Genomic DNA, 20,732 nt, shown 5'->3' on the forward strand with positions numbered 1-20,732 from the left:
TGTCTTCCAATGTTTGGTAGTTTGGCAATACAGAAATAACTGCAGTATACTGTACTATTCTTTACACTTTTTTCATGCTATAAATGTTCCATGATATTTTTTTAGAGCTATCATACAGGTAGATATGTTTGGACCCACCACCCCATTTAAGAATATTACCATTGTCTTTGATATTCCCTGTGAGTCTTTCCCTAAACATTCTCTTCTTAGTTCCCTCAGATGGAATTATCCTGATTTTTCTGTTTACCACTTCCTTGATTTTCTTCAAGGTTTTACCGCCTATATTTATGATCCTGAATATACTGTTTATTTTGTAGGATTTTTAATCTTATAATAAATGGGGCCATACTGTATACATTCTGCCAATGATTACTTTTATCATTCAGTACTATGTTCCTAATTTTAATCCATGTTTTTTCAGCTTTTTCTGTCATGTATATTCACTGTTGTAGTTTATTTCATTAAATAAATACATTTATTGATTTTACTATTGATGGAAATTTTTATTTTTTTTCTAGTGTTTGGCTAAATTATAAATAATTTTGCTCTTCAGGTTCTCGTACACATCTCTTGGTGTGTGTGTGTGTGTGTGTGTGTGTGTGTGTGTGTGTGTGTGTGTGTTAGGTCTGGCTTGGTAGGAATACAAGACTTCATCTTTACGAAATAACATCGAGTTATTTTCCAAAGTGGCTGCACTAGTTAGGCTCCCACGTATACTTGTTCTACATCCTCACCAACACTTGAAATTGTTCATCTTCGTGCCCATCTGTTGGGTGTGGAATGGTATCTCATTGGGGTTTCACTTATTTTTCCATCTAAATAAGGAGGCTGAGCACCTGCTTTTCATGCACACTAACTAGTCAGGTTTCCACTTCCACAATGTGCCACCTAAGTCTTCAGCCCATTTTTTTCTATCAGATTATCTTTTTCTCATTGATTGAAGGCATTTACTATAAATTTTGGATATCACTCCTTTGTCAATTATATGAGTTTTAAATATCTTCTCCCTACTATATTTTTCATTTTTACTACAGTGTCTTTTGATAAGCAAAGGTTCTTAATTTTATGTAACTGCCTTTTTTTCAGTTTCCTTTCTTTTACCTAATCTTTCAATCTTTCTGCTTTTTATATCTTATTTAGAAACCTCTCCCCACTCTAAGGTCATAAAGGCTTTTTCCTGTATTATCTTCTAACAATTACATAGTTTTGACTTTCACAATGAATCTATCTGGAATTGACTTTTGTGTATGATTTGAGGTGGGGGAAGGGAATACTTTTTACCGCCTGGAAACAAACAACTGTCTAGTATCATTCACTGGTATTAAAAGAAAAAAGTCCTCTTCTCCACTGAAAGGCAATGCCAGCTCTGGCACAAGTCAAATTTCCACATACATAAGGCTGAATCTAAGATTGCTTTCAGTTCTAAAAGTCTATTCAACTGAAGGCACTAAAACCTCTTGTGAGGATAAATCAACAATTAGTATTAACTTCAAGATTTTTTTTAAAGAAGAGAACACCAATTCGCAAAAGAATTCCAACTTGGAAAATATGATGAAAAAAAATGCTGCATAGAGTTCAAAGAACCTGAGTTCTAACTCCCATTTAACGACTTGCTAGCTATGTAGAATTATAAATTCTAAGCTGTCAAAAATAATGGTACCAAGAAAAGATTTAAAATATTTACCTTTTTTCCATGTATTTAAGTCACATACTAAAAGTTCATATAATAGATAAAATAGATAAAAATTGTAAATATTTAAAAGATAAATATAAACAAAGGTAAAATGTATTTTTAAGATAGATGCTCAGTACTTTATTTTTTAAAACAAATTCTTTTTTTTTTTTTTTTTCTTTTTTGGTCATGCCCACAGCATGGGGAAGTTCCAGGCCAGGGACTGAACTCATACCACAGCAATGACATGAGCCACAGCCATGACAATGCCAGTAGCCTGCCTGTACTACCAGGAAATTTCAAAGGTAAAATTTAAATAAATTAATTTTACCACCCCAAATTTTAGTTTTATATCTACAATCTAACCAGGAATGTTTGCTCTAACTACTAACTACCACAATTTGGTGCTCATAAAAATATCTGTTGACTTATATAAGCACAATCTATTTAAAGACCAAATAAAGGTAAAGAATGTTTTCTAAAAGGTGTCTTCTTTGACTGAACATTGTTAAATTCCCATATAGAACTTTGACCTACTTCCTAATGGATGAAACTTAACTCAGGGAAAATTTTCCATTAATAAAATCACCTTTAAGTATACTTATTTTATATTACCCATACTCTTTTAAATCATCACAGAAGTTCAAAATACATCTGAATACTTTTCATTCAAGTATAGACACAACTCCAATTAAGCATCTTTATTAAGCCAATTTGGAAAATACTCTAGGTATAAAAATCTATTAAAACAAGCCTATAATAGGAGTTCTCCTGCAGCACAGCAGGTTAAGGGTCCAGCATTGTCACTGCAGTGGCTTGGGTTGCTGCTGTGGTGTGGGTTTGATCCCTGGCCTAGAAACTTCCACATGCCGCCACAGGCATAGCCAAAAAGAAAACAACAACGAAACAAAAACAAGCCTATAAAATTTAAATGACTTTGGTTGCTCCTGCATCTCAACATAATCAACCATTACACCCAGCTATGGACTTTCTTACAGAATCTTATTTGTAATATCCATTCATGAACAAAATCATAATGTATCCATAAACTGGCAATCACCTTTCATTAAGAGTCTATATAAATGTAGCACTGCCCTATGGAGGGAAAAAAGATAGTTTAAATAGTTTAGATCTTTATCTCCCAGTTACCTTTTGACAACAGGATAAACATATTCTGACATCAATGCCCTATTTCCACAACCTTAAAAATAACCCCCTCCAATCAGGAAATGGAAACAGGTGGAGTTCCCATCATGGCTCAGTGGAAACAAATCTCACTGGCAACCATGAGGACACAGGTTCAATCCCTGGCCTCGCTTAGTGGGTTAAGAATCCGACATTGCCATGAGCTGTGGTGTAGGTCGCAGATACAACTCATATCTGGTGTTGCTGTGGCTGTGGCATAGGCTAGCAGATACAGCTCCGATTTGACCTCTAGCCTGGGAACCTCCATATACCATGTGTGCAGCCCTAAAAAGACAAAAAAAAAAAAGAAATGGAAAAAAGCGAGAGAAAGTTCAAATATTAATAATAATATATTTACCGGTTTGATTCGAAGCTGACCATCCACTACCTCAAGAATGGCATGTCTTCTGGACACTCTCTTGTCTGTTATCTATAGAGGAAAACATAAAAATTTCAAAGACAGCCACTTCCATAAACAACAACAAAAACCCTACAGCAATGTTTCTGAAACAGTGGGCTAGATATCATTCATTGATAACTGTATATTGAAACAGCTGTCCTCACTGAGCAAATAATGGAACAACTCAGAGATTCAGGGACCTGCTCAAAGTCACAGAAGAATAAACAGCAGAGACTCAAGGCTTCGAATCTAACAGATTCCAAATCCTTTCATGATGGTTTCCATCCAAGATAGACATTTAGTGGGGATTCTTACCAATAAAATTTATAAAGTGAGAAAAAATTCTATATAATATGTACTTATCAGAAAATATTTCAGATAAGGAAGTTTATAGTATGTTATAATGACAAAAGGTTTTAAAAAGCAGCAGGCCGATAAATGTAAGAAGTGTGACTACAAGCTTTGGAGTCAGACAGACCTGCATTTGCACTCAAGGCCATCAGCAGTAGTTAAGAGAACAGGAAGCCAAGAGAGGGAGAAGTGAAAACCAAGTATTTACAGTGAAGAAATTTTTAAAAATATATTATTTGCTTCCTGTTTTTGATAATAACGCCAACAATCACTTCTGCATATCAAAGTTTTAAAACTGCTTGCACCTTAAATGTTGAAATTGCCAATTAAGCCTTTCCTGCACAGCCATTAACACAATAGTTAAGCTTTCCTTTGTAATCTGTGCCTGATACATAATGAAAACATTTTAATCACCAACTTTACTTAACACCATAATCATTTGGCCTGTCTCTTGGTTACCTTAGTGTCACTCATCTCTGACCTTATCTACAACAGGACCAAAATTATTAGTTAAAGTAGACACTACAGCAATGCTTAAACTCAATTAAACCCATCAGTTCTGCAAAAACTTATAAAAATACAAACTTCCAGGAATCAGTATTCATTTTTTTAACCAGAAAGCTATTCTATACTTAAGGCTGTGACCATATAAAAACATTAACATCAGCATCACAGTGGAATGAATTCCACATACATGAATATTCAACAGAGCTACAGTTAGGTTTTAGAACATTTTTAAAAAATAAAGTATCTTAAAGGCAGCCTTTTTAAAAATATATCCACTATTAGTGACAACGGCTATTCCAGAAAATTAAATATGAACTAGTGATCTATTCTACCAGAAGAAAAGAGGATAGAAATTTGAAGGTTTTTATATTCTTTCCATAACATACCTTAGTGGGACCCCCAACACCAGTTACCTGATAGTGCACTTTACCATTCACATAGACTTTATCATTTGCATAGAACTTTCAGTTAAATGCTGAGCTTCACCATAACACTGTCATAGATATTAGTCATATTTTACATATTTGGAAATCAAAAGTCCTGAGAATTTAAGCTGCTTATGTAGGCCATTCTTCAAGCAGGTAGTACTCCAATCCAAATCCATACATATTAACAAAAATAAATGCATGAGAAAAGTAGTCATATATAACTCTATGCCTACGTGTAATCATTCGGAAGTAATTTCAAGAATTAAAAGAGTAAGAAGTTTCTATTTATAACTTGGGTGGTAATATCTCACTGTTAACTCCAATATCACAAATTGATTTTCTAACCAACAGAGTAACAAGTGTCAAATATAAAACCATGACATAATGATGGTTCCTGTACTGGTCCAGCTTGGGTTTCTTTCTTTTTCAAACCGTAGTTTCACAGGAAGCAATATAAAAGCATGATGTGACCTCTAGTGGACACATGTTTCTACAACAGTATAATTTCACTACAAGCTGTGCATTCCTATAGTACCCCATTCATTCCCAAGAAAACCACAACAAAGGCTTTCCCGCACTTCCCCTAGCTCTCTTTGCCTTCTGCCTTTTGTGAGTAATAAATGATCTTTCTAACAGGCCTCATCATACCTAACAAAAACAACATTTTATTTATTTATTTATTTATTTATTTATTTATTTATTTATTTTGCTTTCCATGGCCTCACACACAGCATATGGAAGTTCCCAGGCTACGGACTGAATTGGAGCTACAGCCGCCAGCCTCGCATCTGCAACCTACACCACAGCTCATGGCAACACTGGATCCTTAACCCGCTGAGCGAGGCTAGGGATCAAACCCTCAACCTCATGGATACTAATTGGGTTCGTTAACCGCTGAGTCACGAAGGGAACTCCCAATACTACATTTTAAAACAGGAGTGGAGTTGCTGGAAAGATAACAGTCTTCTAATAAAAAGGAACAGGTTCACTTGCCATGCACGTTTTTCCCTCTGCCATTCTCTTTTTCTGTCTGCTTATTACCTTAAGGTACAGCAGCCATCCTGTGACTACAGGCATGGATGCTACAAGTAAAGGATGACCAAGGAGGAGCATAGAAAAGCCTGTTCCCTGAGCAGCTGCACCAACCCTGGACTGATTGCCCCTGAGATTCTGTTCTAGAAGAAAAATCAATTTAAGCTGCTGTTCGTCACACTTCTGTTACTTGCAGCCAAAGCAATTATGATTAATACACATTATCCTAACAACTAGTATATTGATACTAGACATCTAACAGCAAAGATGTTCATTTATGCTCAGCCAGAGAAGGAATACCAGAAAACAGAAAAACCAAATAAATTGAGCATTCAAGTAAAAAACATTTAACATTAAAAGAATTGCAAAGTATACAGCAGGAGCTTAGAAAAGAAATCCTGAAGAATACACAGACTGAAGAATAATGCTGAACCTTACTCCTACCCTTTATCAGCAACAGCTAACATGAAAGCAATTTTTCTTCAGATACAATAGAAAAAACCCTTAAAAGGTAAAAATTTTGAATTCTTCATACTGTGTCCTGAAAGGGGACACGGTTTTCTGTTTTTATATCACTTTTGTATTGCTACAATGAGGATCCCTTATCTTTGATTTTCTGGCTTTGAACTGAGTATTTCCTGTACTATGATGCAGTACAAGTTTTCTCCATTTTGAGGACATGAAGTTTATAGTAGAAGAAAAGCTATGAAAACATAGAGAAACTGACTGTGATTTGTCTGCCAAATATTTCTTTTTGGCATTTATTAAAGTCAAACAAAATCATTTTCTTATGCTATCAGCAGAAATGCTTAGATGTTCTTGGAGTTCCCGTCGTGGCGCAGTGGTTAACGAATCCAACTAGGAACCATGAGGTTGCGGGTTCGATCCCTGCCCTTGCTCGGTGGGTTAAAGATCCGGCGTTGTCGTGGGCTGTGGTGTAGGTGGCAGACACGGCTCGGATCCTGCGTTGCTGTGGCTCTGGTGTAGGCTGGTGGCTACAGCTCCGATTCGACGCTTAGCCTGGGAACCTCCATATGCCGCGGGAGCGGCCCTAGAAATGGCAAAGAGACAAAAAAGAAAAAAAAGAAATGCTTAGATGTTCTGAGTCAAGGTCCCTGACCTATTTATTATTTCTAAAATTCTAAAAATAAGAAATGAACCTAAAAATAGTAAAAGCAGAAAAGCTACTGGACTCTGAATCAAACAGAATGGTACTTTTTCAAATTTACTGAAAATCCAACAGTAGTTAATTTTCTGACAATGTTTTCCTAGGAAATTTCTGAACACCACAGGCAGATATAATATAGTCCATCAATTCAATGTTCCCATTTAGCCTGGCTCCTATAAATGGAAGAACAAAGAGGCAAAGTTTGTCTTTTTCTGTATAAATTACATAACAAACCAAGGTCTAAGATAATTAAATTTTTTATTGTACAATACTTTACAATTTACAGTGTTTTCACATAAGATAGTTTGCTTTATCAACAACAAACTCAATCTTTCATGGTAGAGAAGAATAGCAAATTATCTGTTATGAAACTTAAACCTGTATTTTGAGAAAATGCATAAAACCTAAAGAAGCATGGGATCTATTTTAGGCATAATTTACACAAAAATTTTTCCCCAAACTTACTTTGTGTATGGTGGTCAGTAAAATCTAAAATTAAGACTCAAACTGTGGACAGACTGGTTACCATAAACCAGTCAACAAACCATAAAGTTTTCTTATCTAGAGTGCTTTTCAGTGCTGGGTTCAGCATATACTCCAGAGCTCAGTCATCAGCCCTGAGGCTGCCATAACATCAGATGATAAGTGGATCTTACTTCTCAACAGAGAAAAAGCTAGCTGATAAAAGATGTTTAACATCACTGCATGTGGAATGTGTCAAAGTCTAATTTCTGATACTAAGAAAGGCCAAGTCTGAGGAAATGGACTTGATTTTGGCCAGAGGCTGTCTAGGCAGATTCCAGTTTATGAATGATCTCTCTTTAAAAGGTTATTATATACTGGATGTGGTCTCTGAAACTTGTACATATACTTTCTCATGTGAGTAACAATGTAAATAATAGTTAGGTTATCAGGCTACCTCACGAACAACTATATAATCCATGATACTGATGAAATATGGATCTTTTAAAAGTGAAATCCAGTAATTTCCGAGCTCCTAATTCAAAGTCACCGAATTGTTAGCCAATACGATGGAACTGTTCTGACTTGCTGCCACTGAAATTTCAACTCACTTAAGCTGTCTGACTTGCAATTCTGCTTGCAGAGTGACTGCTACACAAATGTGAGAACATTATCCTCTTCATTAATATATTACAAAAGAGGTAACTGCGTAAAAAATAAGTACAGCTTAGTAAGATAAAACTGGGTCTAAATCCCCGCTTGGGACTTTGGGAAATGAAGGTTTCTCAATATTTATTCAGTTTAGCTCAGCAGACATTTCTTAAGACCTATTTTGTGCCAAGCATTCTACTTAGTGTGCCTAGAAGTGGTTTCCAAATCCTCTTTCTCTACAGAATCATCTTCAGAGCTTTTAAAAATACAGATACCCAGAAACTACCTCAAGAACTTACCAGAGAAAAGAGCTTGAACAGAAGCTCAAGAATATGAATGTGTCAATATTCATGAATACATTCATGAATATGAATCACTATCTCCAAATTATCATCTCTAATGTACTACTTACTCTGAGTATGTGAGAAGATGACATATTCACAGTAAGTAGTACATGGAAGACGATAATTTGGAGATAATGATTTAGAAATAAATATGTAGATGAAAAGCAGTTCACTACACACGTTATTAGAATGGCCAAAATCCAAAACTCAGACAACACCAAATGCTGACAAGGATGTGAAATAACAAGAGCTCTCATCCATTGATACAGGGAGTGAAAAATGGTACAGCCTCTTTGGCAGACAAGTTTGGCATTTTCTTACAACACTAAACATACTCTCACCATACTATCCAGCAACTACTCATTATTTACTCAAAAGAACTGAAAACGTACGTTCACACAGAAACCTGCGCGTGGATGTTTATAACAGCTTTACTTGTAACTGCCAAAATGTGGAAGTAACCTAGATATCCTTCAGTAGGCAAATGGATAAACAATGGACCATCTAGACTACGGAATATTACTCATCACTCAAAAGCCATGAAAAGACACTGAGGAACCGTAAAGACATACTACTAAATGAAAGAAGCCAACTGAAAAGTCTACATACATGTATTACATGATTCCAACTCTATGATATTCTGGAAAAGGTAAAACTATGGAGGTGGAAAAAGTTCAATAGTTGCTAGGGGCTGGGAGGAAGGATGAACAGACAGCACACAGGACTGTTAGGGCAGTGAAACTTCTGTAATCCTACGAAGCTGGATACATGTCATCACATATTTGTCAATACCCACAGAATGTACACCAAGAGTGAATCCTCAAGTCAATTATGGGCTGTGAGGGATACTGACATGTCAATACAGGCTTATCAAATATACCACTGTGACAGGAAATGTTGATAGAGGGGGAGATTGTGTGTGTGTTGGGGCACAGGGTACACGGGAACTCTGTATTTTCTTTTTTCTTTTCTTTTTTTTTTTTCTTTTCTTTTTAGGGCAGCACTTTCGGCATATGGAGGTTCCCAGGCTAGGGGTCTAATCGGAGCTACAGCCACCAGCCTACACCACAGCCACAGCAACGCCACATCCAGCCATGTCTTCGACCTACACCACAGCTCACAGCAACACTGGATCCTTAACCCATTGAGCGAGGCCAGGGATCGAACCCACAACCTCCCAGTCCTAGTAGGATTCGTTTCCCCTGCACCACGATGGGAACTCCGGAACTCTGTATTGTCTTCTCAATTATGCTGTGAACCTAATAAAATAAAGCCTATTTAAAAGAAGGAAAGAGAAAGGAAGGAAGGCCAGTACATACTGTAAAAGCAATGTTTGTAAAAGTTAAACTGGATCCTTAACCCACTGAGAGAGGCCAGGGATCAAACCTGCATTCTCACAGACACTATGTCAGGAGCCACAATGGGAACTCCCTAAACCAATTTTTTTAACTTAAGATAGCTGTAGATTCATGGTTTAAAAATATATTACCAAAGATCTCTTGTACTGCTTACTGTTCCTCCAGCAGTAACATCTTGCAAAATTATAGTATAGTATCGCAACAAAATAAGATATTGATATCGATACAGTCAAGATACAAAACAAATCCCTCACTGCTGTTTTACAGCCATACGCAACTCTCTCCTGCTCCCCTCAATTCTTCTATAACCCCTAGCAACCACTAATCTGTTACCATTTTTATACTTTTGATTTCTCAAGAATATTATGTAAATAAAATCATATAATATGTAACCTTTGGGATTGGCTGATTTCACCTAGATAGTTCCCTGGAGATTCATCCTGCTGTAAAACCTTTTAATTGGTGATCATGAAGCAGAATTACAACTTCATAAACAAAGACCTTGGTTTCACTGATGATTCACACTAAGGCAAAGGGCATGAGAAAATGAAACTTCACTATGCTCTGTTACCTACAAGTATTCTTTTTTTTTTTTTTTTTTTTTTTTTTTTTTGCTTTCTAGGGCTGCACTTGCAGCATATGGAAGTTCCCAGGCTAGGGGTCAAATCTGAGCTACAGCTGCCATCCTACGCCACAGCTGCAGCAACGCCAGATTTAAGCCACGTCTCCGACCTAAACCACAGCTCATGGCAACACCAGATCCTTAACCCACTGAGCGAGGCCAGGGATCAAACCTGCATCCTAGTCAGGTTCATTAACCGCTGAGCCATGATGGGAATACCCTCGTATTCTTTATATGAGTTTTTCTGACACTTTAAAAACATGAAGACATTCTCACAGTCAAATTGTTTTACACATTGGAATTAGAAACCTTTATGCTTGTGTGGCCAGGAAGGTTTGTGAAACTTGCCTCCAAAAGACATGGCTAGCTAATTTAAGAGAATTCAAAATCATCCTTATTATTATTAACCATTCATATGGATATGAATTAACAATGACCTTCCTGAGTTTTTTTACTTAGAAATAAGCCTTTGCTCTCTTACACTACAAACAAACAAACTCAATGAAATTGCCATCTGAAACAACAACCCTCATGTGGAATTTAAACCACTGTAGAGAAGAAACACCTGACTGTCAGCACTAAAATCTTAAAAACCACAAGGTGATTTGTTTTTCAAAGTTTTCCTTCAAAGCATCTAGTATCATTTATAACCACTTCTAACACCCCCCAAACTTGGCAACGGAATCTCATCACTAAATAACCATTCAAAAAGAAAATGCAAAGTCCTGACCAAAAAATTGACTTTCTACTCCTTAGCACTTTTAAAAGCAGAAACCAAATAGGCTTATCTCACATTACCAAGCCTATTACACAACGATCAAGCTACAAATAATGAAGGGGTCCGTGACCTGTTGCCAGCTTTATAAAATAAGAGGTTTAAAATTCATATCATTTAAGCTGATCCACAGCACTCTTGCAAACAATACAATTTGTTAAGGAAATCAAACCTCATTAGTCACTAGACATAAGATACCAGGTGAAACTGGGTATCTTACTCTGTTAAATTTCTAATTGAGAGAGAGAGAAAGAAAAATAGGGGTAGAGATAGAGAAGAAAGGAGGCAGGGAGGGAGGAAACTTAACTATGCAGTTCCTTCAAAGATTTGTACAGGTTAATAACCTATGGAGAAAAGTAACAATATTATTTAAACATTTAAATACCTGTCCAGAAAAAAAAGCAAATGAACTTGAACTTTCTTAATAACCTTACTACATATACACACACACTCATACATTCACACCCCTTTAGAACTGACTTTCCCATCACCACCTTGAACCACCACTCCCTTTCCTGCTCGGAGAAGGGTCCTAAGGCCAATACCAATGGTTCCATTTAGACACTGGAGGTTAACTGGGGTTAACAGTCCATATTCCTCACTCCCTGGTATTAGCTCACTGACACAGGTCGGTCTGGACAGTTCAAAAGAAAACTAGAGGCAAGGATGCCTGGCTCATTCATCTCTGTGCACCGCAGGGCGCTAGGATCTGCACAGTGTGCGGCACAAAGTGGGCACTAAACCAGACATGCTGAATGTTAAGAAAAAATATATACGTATTGAGGGAGAGATTTACAAAATTCCGCAATGTAACTGGCAAGTTTTCAAACTCTTAAACATCCCAGAGGAAGAATGCATAGCCTATCGGCACTCGGTGTCCAAAAGCTTAAGTGTGCCCTTTAAATAACCAATCTATAGCTCAACTTTCTTATTTGAACAATGAAGATAATAAGAGTACCTAACTCAAAGGGTTTAGAAAAGATTAAAGTTGATACAAGTGAAGTTCTTAGATCAATGCCTGGAACACTACATACACAGAACGGTGGGCCATCGATATTACTGAAAAAGACTATACAATAAAAGTTTGGCAAATGGGCCAAAAGTTTAAAAGAAATTATTCTAGAACAGCTAAGATCAGAGGTTGGCAAACTTTTCCCGTAAAGGGTCAGATACTACTGCAAATACTGTGGCCTACCAAGCCAAGAGGCAATATTCTCAACTCTTAGAGCAATTATTCTCCACGAAAGACTAATTCAGGTTGTTTACACTTTACATTTGAAAATTTGAGAACCATTCTCAGTATATGCCCTCATACAAAAAAACAGGCTGGATTTGGAGCCAGGGCCAGTTTGCAGACCCCCGCGTAAAAGGACAACGATGATACCCCAAGTCAGTGTTTTTAAAGGCAACAGAAGGAAAAGTCTGAAAGTTGCTTCGAGTTGACTGAAAAAGTGCTGCCCCCAAACTTCTAAAATCCAGACAGGCCTGGCCGGCGTGCTAGCAAATCGGGGAAGGTCCGGGAGAGGGGCCTCGGGAGCCGGCCAGGACCTCGCGGCCGTCCCGACCAGCAAAGCCCCCGCCACACTTACTCCCAACAGCGGCCCGCGGCCTATCACCGTCTCCCCGGGCGCCAGGGCCACCCGGGGACCGCCGTCCTGCGGCTGCAGCTCGAAGCCTCCGGACATGGCGGCGAGGATTAGACCCCTTTGGAAGGAGAGGGTCCCCCCAGCCGTTTCCGCCTTCCATGAACACGCGCGGGGCCTACGCAGGTCCCGCGAAAACACAGGGGGAGGGGGAGTGAAAACTGCGCCCGGGTGTGTCCAGGCCGCGCGGAGCGGGGGCCCCGGCGCGGGGTACCGAGTCCCGGCCCTCCTTCCAGCCAGTGACGCACTCGGGGATTCCCCCTTCACACAGCCTCCAAACTATTGTTTAAAACCCCCGGTCAACCCCCCCAACCCCATCCTTCTCACCGCCCACCCCGCTCGAAGGACACCGGACCTTGTAGTCCGTGACGCCTCCCTTCTCCTCGCTTGCCGAGCAGAGAGGCCCCGAGAAAACTACCAATACCAAGAGTCAATGCGCTCGCCTTTCTGAGCCTGTGCGAAATCCGAGTCAGCAAGGCGGGGCTAGAGTGGGCGGGACCTGAGAGACCTTGGAGAAGGATTCGAATTCTGGAGGATTTAAATCGCTGAAGGAGAGTTCGCTGCGACCCTGTAGGTAGGAGGGTCTTTCCTTCCGGCTGACGTCGGGTGGGCGTGCAAGGGGGCGAGGACCCGGTGTTCGAAGAGTCTGCGCTCGTCCCGCCTGAGCGGCAGTGACAGTTCGTGCTGACGGTTGTTATTGTTGTTTACTTGTCATTGCCCCTTGATCTGTGGACTATGGCATCAGCAATCTGCACGGGGCACGCCAGTAGGGTGGCTCAGATGGGACGTGGGGTCATTCCTTCCGACCTGCGGCGTCCGCCTCGGGTGAGGGCTGCTGAGAGCCGGGTGTCTGCGCGGCCTTCCGATCTCTCCGTCCGTGTGACACCTGAAAGAGGGTGAGCTCTCACCTAACTAGAAAGGTAATTCAGCACGATTTGGTTCATAAAGGGGCAGAAGAAGATAGTTTTCTAGGTATTCAGCCAAAGCTGGACTTGGAGGAAGGAAAATACCTAGTGGGATTTTAGGAATCTCAGCAAGGCACCCCTGTCTGTTAAATTCAAAAACGTTCATCTGCCTCCTCTGGAATAACTGTAACGGGAGAACGCATTTTATCCCCAGTGAGCTCCCGGGAGAAGTAGCAAATGTGCGTGTTAGTGCACAGGAACTGTCTCCTAATATGAGATTCTTTTCAAGAATAGGGTAGTTTGGTTTCAGTTTGTATTGCTGCGGAGCAGGAGGGTGGTGTGGCAAAAACTTAACTCATGAACTTGTTTTTACCAGCTTGCTTTCTTACTTCCCCAAACTCTGAAGAGGAAGTCCTCTCTTGAACTCGAACACTGAAATTCTAACCATTGTAACTAATTGGGATGATGAACAGCCAAATGAATGGGAGCATCTGTGGGCCTGGCAAGTCCAGAAACAAATAGGTGAGTCGCACATCTAGAAAGGGGAATTTGTCCTTAGTTCAGCTAGAAGTATTTAGCTGTATCTGAAACCACTCCTGGCTACCACCCCTCATTAATAGGAGGAAGTGCAAAGTGGAATAAACTGATTTTAAATAAATATGAACTGTCTTTATATGCAAAAATAGCTCCATGCTTTCAACTGATTTCAGAAGCCGTCACCATGCACCTTAAACTAGCTGAAACTGGACTTTACATCTTTAGTCATCTGCTATTGTTTATAGTTGCTTAATAAATGTAACATTGTTTATAATTGTTAGTCATTGTTGCTTGATGGCCTCAGTGACTATTGTCTTAGTTCATAATTAACTATGCATGTAGGGTAGCTTGGGGAAGCCATTTCTAAAGCACTGCTCTTATAACTAATTGAGTATTTGGGATTTTTGTCAGTGTAACCCAGACCTCAGCCTCTTGTCCATTTCAGGTATATTTGCATCAAATGTGACACCCTGCCCATTAGGTACAAGTACCTAAGCAATTCTTATATAAACTACTGAAAGTTCATCAGGTTGATGAATAAGTCAAAAATTGTAGGTGAAAAACTTAATGGCAAGGCATTTATTCCCACAAACAAGTATTCATGAGTTTAATAGAATTGAATCATACACATTTTCAAAAGTATTTTCGATCAGTACTTGGGATGGAATGTGTTCTCATAGTAGTCATTTCTACTACTAAAAATAAATTACACTGACTGTGAAGAATCACTTCTCTATTTTTTAAATTTTTTTAGGGCTGCACCCATGGCATATGGAGGATCTCAGGCTAGGAGTCAAATCGGAGCAGCAGCTGCCATTCCTCCCGCCCCCCGCCACAGCCACAGCAACGCAGAACCCAGCCTCGCCTTTGACCTACACCACAGCTCACAGCAACACTGGATCCTTAACCCGCTGAGTGAGGCCAGGGATAGGACCCGCAACTTCATGGTTCCAGTCGGATTCGTTTCCGCTGCACCAGGATGGGAATTCCAGCTCTATTTTAGATAATACTCTTCAGGAGCAGAAAAACAAATGTTTAAAAATAAACCCATTTACCAAAAATATCTAAAAGAAGAAAAGAAGTAACATGTTGGGTGCCTCCCATGCACAGTTCAGATGCGGGGCTGGATGTTTTACACATTACCCAGTGAATCCTTGCAAGAATGCACACATGAGAAGCATTATTTGCCCCATCTTACAGATTGAGAAGCTCAAGTCAGTAAAGTGAAAGTTCTTTAAATCATACCCAGAAAATCTCTGGTTCAGAGCAGGATCTAAAGACAGTGAGTATTTTTGTGGGTTTTTTTTTTTTTTTTGCATCATTTTTTTTTTAATTTTTTCCCACTGTACAGTGTGGGGATCAAGTTACTCTTACATGTATTCATTTTCCCCCACCCTTTATTCTCTTGCAATATGAGTATCTAAACATAGTTCTCAATGCTACTCAGCAGGATCTCCTTGTAAATCTATTCTAAGATGTATCTGATAACCCCAAGCTCACGATCCCTTCCACTCCCTCCCTCTCCCGTCCTGCAGCCACAAGTCTATTCTCCAAGTCCATGATTTTCTTTTCTGTGGAGATGTTCATTTGTGCTGGATATTAGATTCCAGTTATAAGTGATATCATATGGTATTTGTCTTTGTCTTTCTGACTCATTTCACTCAGTATAAGAGTCTCTAGTTCCATCCATGTTGCTGCAAATGGCATTATGTCATTCTTTTTTGTGGCTGAGTAGTATTCCATTGTGTATATATACCACCTCTTTTGAATCCAGTCATCTGTTGATGGACATTTGGGTTGTTTCCATGTCCTGGCTATTGTGAATAGTGCTGCAATGAACATGTGGGTGCATGTGTCTCTTTTAAGTAGAGTTTTGTCCGGATAGATGCCCAAGAGTGGGATTGCAGGGTCATGTGGAAGTTCTATGTATAGATTTCTAAGGTATCTCCAAACTGTTCTCCATAGTGGCTGTACCAGTTTACATTCCCACCAACAGTGCAGGAGGGTTCCCTTTTCTCCACAGCCCCTCCAGCACTTGTTATTTGTGGATTTATTAATGATGGCCATTCTGACTGGTATGAGGTGGTATCTCATGGTAGTTTTGATTTGCATTTCTCTTATAATCAGTGATGTTGAGCATTTTTTCATGTGTTTGCTGGCCGTCTGTATATCTTCCTTGGAGAACAGTCTATTCAGGTCTTTTGCCCATTTTTCCATTGGTCTATTGACTTTTTTGCTGTTGAGTTGTATAAGTTGTTTAATATATTCTAGAGATTAAGCCCTTGTCTGTTGCATCACTTGAAACTATTTTCTCCCATTCTGTAAGTTGTCTTTTTGTTTTCTTTTGGGTTTCCTTTGCTGTGCAAAAGCTTTTCAGTTTGATTAGGTCCCATTGGTTTATTTTTGCTCTTATTTCAATTGCTTTGGGAGACTGACCTGAGAAAATATTCATGGTGTTGATGTCAGAGAGTGTTTTGCCTATGTTCTCTTCTAAGAGTTTGATGGTGTCCTGTCTTATATTAAATCTTTCAGCCATTTTGAGTTTATTTTTGTGCATGGTGTGAGGGTGTGTTCTAGTTTCATTGCTTTGCATGCAGCTGTCCAGGTTTCCCAGCAATGCTTGCTGAATAGACTTTCTTTTTCCCATTTTATGTCCTTGCCTCCCTTGTCAAAGATTAATTGACCATAGGTGTCAGGGTTTATTTCTGGGTTCTCTGTTCTGTTCCATTGGCTTTTTTTCTGTCTGTTTTGATACCAGTGCTACACTGTTTCGATGACTGTGGCTTTGTAATATTTCTTGAAGTCTGGGAAAGTTATGCCTCCTGCTTGGTTTTTGTTTCTCAGGATTGCTTTGGCAATTCTGGGTCTTTTGTTGTTCCATATAAATTTTTGGATTGTTTGTTCTAGTTCTGTGAAAAATGTCATGGGTAATTTGATAGGGATTGCATTGAATCTGTAGATTGCTTTAGGTAGTGTGGCCATTTTTACGATATTGATTTTTCCAATCCAGGAACATGGAATATCTTTCCATTTCTTTACATCTTCTTTGATTTCTTTGATTAAAGTTTTATGGTTCTCAGCATATAAGTCCTTTACCTCCTTGGTCAGGTGTATTCCGAGGTATTTGATTTTTTGAGGTGCAATTTTAAAAGGTATTGTATTTTTGTATTCCTTTTCTAATATTTCATTACTGGTATACAGAAATACGACTGACTTCTGGATGTTAATTTTATATTCTGCTACTTTGTTGAATTTATTTGTCAGTTCAAGTTTTTGGGTTGAGTCCTTAGGGTTTTCTATGTATAGTATCATGTCGTCTGCATACAGTGACAGTTTTATCTCTTCTCTTCCTATATGGATGCCTTTGATTTCTTTTGTTTGTCTAATTGCTGTGGCTAGGACTTCCAAAACTATGTTGAATAGCAGTGGTGAGAGTGGGCATCCCTGTCTTGTTCCAGATTTGAGTGAGAAGGCTTTCAGTTTTTCTCCATTGAGTATTATATTTGCTGTGGGTTTGTCATAAATGGCTTTGATTATGTTCAGGAATGTTCCCTAAAGACAGTGAGTATTTTTAACCTCTGCCTTTTAGGTTACTTATGAGGATCATTTACTATAATATCAAGCTATGAAGAAAAACTCCCAGAGGAACCACCATTCAAGAGAATTGAGCTCAGAGGATGCTGAGAAGGAAAAGAAAGAGAATCAAAATAACTTTGTTGAACTGCTGCCTCCAGAAGTTACTTTTAAAATTTTCAGTCAGCTGGACATCCGGAGTTTGTGCAGGGCTTCTATGACCTGCAGGAGCTGGAATCAAACAATAAGACACAGCGACTCCCTGTGGAAACCTCATTGCCTGACTGTGAGAGCTGTGTGCCAAAGAGAGATAGATGATGATCTAGAGAGTGGTTATCCCTGGAGGGTAAGTTTCATCTTTGCAGCCTGCAGTGCTGTTGACAACATGGTGGTAGGTTGGAACCCACTCTGCCTTCTGCTTGGAGGAGGGAAGAGTCCATATAGAGAACCACATTCAGAGTGCGCTGGCTTTGGGAATTAAAGTCGAATTATTATTCTTTCTTGCAAACCACACTACCTCCCATCCATCCTTTTATATTTTTAAAATGCTAAATATAGGCATTCATCTCTGTTAACCACCAAGAAAGTGGCTACTTCATTTCACTCTACCTTAACCAAACCCCCAGCAAACTCTATAGCTCACTCTGTTATACACATACTCGTTTGTATATGTGTATTTCAATGTAAATACTTAATCTTTTCAGCCTCTCTAGTTTCAAACAAACTCACTCACCAGCCACCTACTCCACTCCTTAACAGTGATGGTTTACCTCTTTCAGGTAATACTCCTGAGGAATTACCAGAAGAGTAAAGTGAAACATGAATGGCTAAGTGGCAGATATAGCAACATATGTTCTCCCATTAGCCTACCAGAAAAAATCATGTACCCAATGGATGCGGACACATGGGGAGAAATTCTAGAAGCAGAACTGGAAAGATAAGAAAAACCACACAAAGGTCTCCTGACTTTGAGAGTTTAAAATGAAAATGACTCTTAGGTTATAAAAGATATATCTTTATCCATCCATTTTTTGTTTGCCTTTTTACTATTTAATACTTCAAAGAAAACTAAGTATAAAATATTATAAAAATAGAACTTTGTTTTTATTGTGCACTTTAGTTTTAAAATGTTTCTGGTTTTACTGTAATGTGGAAAATCATGAGATGTTATTTATTATAAGAAATACTATATTGATAGGGTGATTTCAGAATGTATTGTTTCATGTATTTGTGTTAGTCTGTTGCAGTTCTTTAATGATAAGAGTTTGATTGGTATTTTCTGCTTCATGATTATTCAGAAATTCAGGAAACCATTTGAAGAAACTGACTTAGAGACTTATTCTTTAGCAGACATATCTAGGGTCAGAGAAGATCCCTAAGTGAAATTAATAGCAATATGTTTAAATGTATAACAAATTTATATTTCAATCACTTTAAGTTTTCTGTTTCAGTGGAATCAGATTGAATTGTCAAGCATTAAAATCCTTTGTAAATGTGGTTAACGTGTGGTTAGTTTAAAAATCAGACCAGAGAGCTAAAACTTGTGAAATTAAGATTCTCATTACTGGCCTACAAACCTGGAATTGCATTCGGGGGCTGAAAATATATGGAAAGCTTCCAAAACATATGTGGAAAATATAAGGAGCGCTTCCAAACACGTAACTGCCCTCAGAACCTCCACACTATTTTTTCTTGGCAAAACTTACCTTCTTTCTGACAGCATTATAGCGCCATCTAGTGTACTCCTTGTAGATAACCAAGGTAGAGGACTTGAGCTCCTTTTTGTTTTCTCCACACTTAAAATATTATTTTAGAGAAACCTATATACTTGATTTGGTTGGGTTTATTGCTTTATAGGAATCTTTAGCTTTTGTTATCTTTTTTCTTAAGAGTAGATGCTAGAGTATTCACTATACTAGATTGTTTATTCTGAAGCTCTGATCAGCACCATGGTGTCTACAAAACCTTTTAGCTAGTGTTGGGTTTTCTTTTTACAGTGGGCTCTGTAACATGAAAATAAGAGTCCAGGAAATAAGTATTGAATAGATCAGAAAATATAAGAACGATGCCTCCATGCTAAATATATTCCCTTGTTGGATCAATTGGTTGTCTCCTACTAGCTTCTTGGAGTTAGAAGGGACCTTGACAATCAGGCAGTCCAGTCTCTAGGACTATTCAGGAATAGTTCTTCCTCTCACCCATGAGTAACTCTTTTCTTGGCAAATTCTTTTCATCCTGACCTGAAAACCGTCCCTAATTTCCACTGGATTAAGTGACCTTCTTAAGTTTCCCATAGTTCTTTGTACATACTGTTCTCAAAGCTGTCAGACTACATTAAAATGTCTGTTTTATTTGTCTTTCTCCCCCTTTAGACTGTGAGCTTCTTTATGGCTGGGACCATTTATTTATTTTTTTTCCAGGTTCCCAAACATGGAATATAGTAGCTATTCCATAAAGACTTGTTAAATTATTTCTATATTATTTATTTCAATCCTACCCAGAATATATAATAAAAACCATTTACCATATGGTTAATGGACAAGATTGTATTGAGATGCAATGTTCAACCCATTAAGATAAATGGAATGCTTAATATAATGCTGGTATGGGAAGAATTATTCTTATTTTCTTAAAAGCTGTAAGAGAAAAATAGGAAAGCAGGAATATTATAATTTTTTGAATAAACATTTGAAAATACCTTAATCCAAAAGTGTTACTTCTTTTTAATTATTGTGTCACCCCCCTTAGTTTTAAGGATTATTTTGTTATATGAATAATCTTTAGGTTTTTTTGTCTGTTTAGTGCTATACCATTAAAATAATCAAAATCCAAGTTATAAGCTTTCACAGTCTACACTGAAAGGAGAGCTTTTGAACTTAATGATATATTTTATGGCATGGGCTTAGAATGACGTGTGCATTTATCAGACCGAGCCATTAGCATCTGGGAATGTGTGTGGGTGTAGTAGAATGGAAGGAAGGAGATAAAATGCCATGTTACACATACACAGTTTATAAGAAGAGGCAAGGTTATTAGGGATAGAGGATTAAGGAATTTCCAATGTTCTTTAATATTTGATCAGCTCAAGATCTAGTTTGGGGGGGTTAATTTTTAAAAAT

The 20,732-nt window shown here is 38.4% G+C and overlaps 2 protein-coding genes across 11 annotated transcripts in view; one reads left to right on the forward strand and one right to left on the reverse strand.

Annotated features, from left to right (window-relative positions):
- APLF (aprataxin and PNKP like factor) overlaps positions 1 to 12,922 on the reverse strand; it is a 79,044-nt gene extending 66,122 nt beyond the window's left edge. For 2 of the 6 annotated variants that reach the window (XR_002342624.1, XM_005662499.3), the window contains exons 1-2: positions 12,545 to 12,909; positions 3,216 to 3,287 (exon numbers count right to left, since the gene is read on the reverse strand). Coding sequence is in view for 3 of the 6 variants with exons in the window: in XM_005662499.3 (XP_005662556.1) it covers positions 3,216 to 3,287; positions 12,545 to 12,640 (168 nt within the window). In the remaining 3 variants the exon portion in view is untranslated. Of the gene's footprint in view, positions 1 to 3,215; positions 3,288 to 12,544 lie in introns of all 6 variants that reach the window. The other 4 variants (XR_302396.3, XM_021087419.1, XR_001307662.2 and 1 more) reach the window with 3 other exon arrangements.
- On the forward strand, positions 13,063 to 20,316 carry FBXO48 (F-box protein 48). 5 transcript variants are annotated; one of them, XM_021087422.1, is made up of 5 exons: positions 13,106 to 13,172; positions 13,344 to 13,518; positions 13,880 to 14,025; positions 17,630 to 17,959; positions 18,393 to 20,316. In XM_021087422.1, the coding sequence occupies exons 4-5, from the start codon at positions 17,666 to 17,668 to the stop codon at positions 18,552 to 18,554; spliced, it is 456 nt and encodes a 151-aa protein (XP_020943081.1). In that variant the 5' UTR covers positions 13,106 to 13,172; positions 13,344 to 13,518; positions 13,880 to 14,025; positions 17,630 to 17,665; the 3' UTR covers positions 18,555 to 20,316. The 5 variants fall into 5 exon arrangements, with proteins under 5 accessions (XP_020943079.1, XP_020943083.1, XP_020943081.1 ...); XM_021087423.1 differs by having other exon boundaries at positions 13,106 to 13,168; XM_021087420.1 differs by lacking the exon at positions 13,344 to 13,518 and having other exon boundaries at positions 13,063 to 13,172.

The sequence above is a fragment of the Sus scrofa genome, chromosome 3 (assembly GCF_000003025.6).
Source record: "Sus scrofa isolate TJ Tabasco breed Duroc chromosome 3, Sscrofa11.1, whole genome shotgun sequence".
In the NCBI taxonomy this organism is placed as follows: Eukaryota; Metazoa; Chordata; class Mammalia; order Artiodactyla; family Suidae; genus Sus; species Sus scrofa.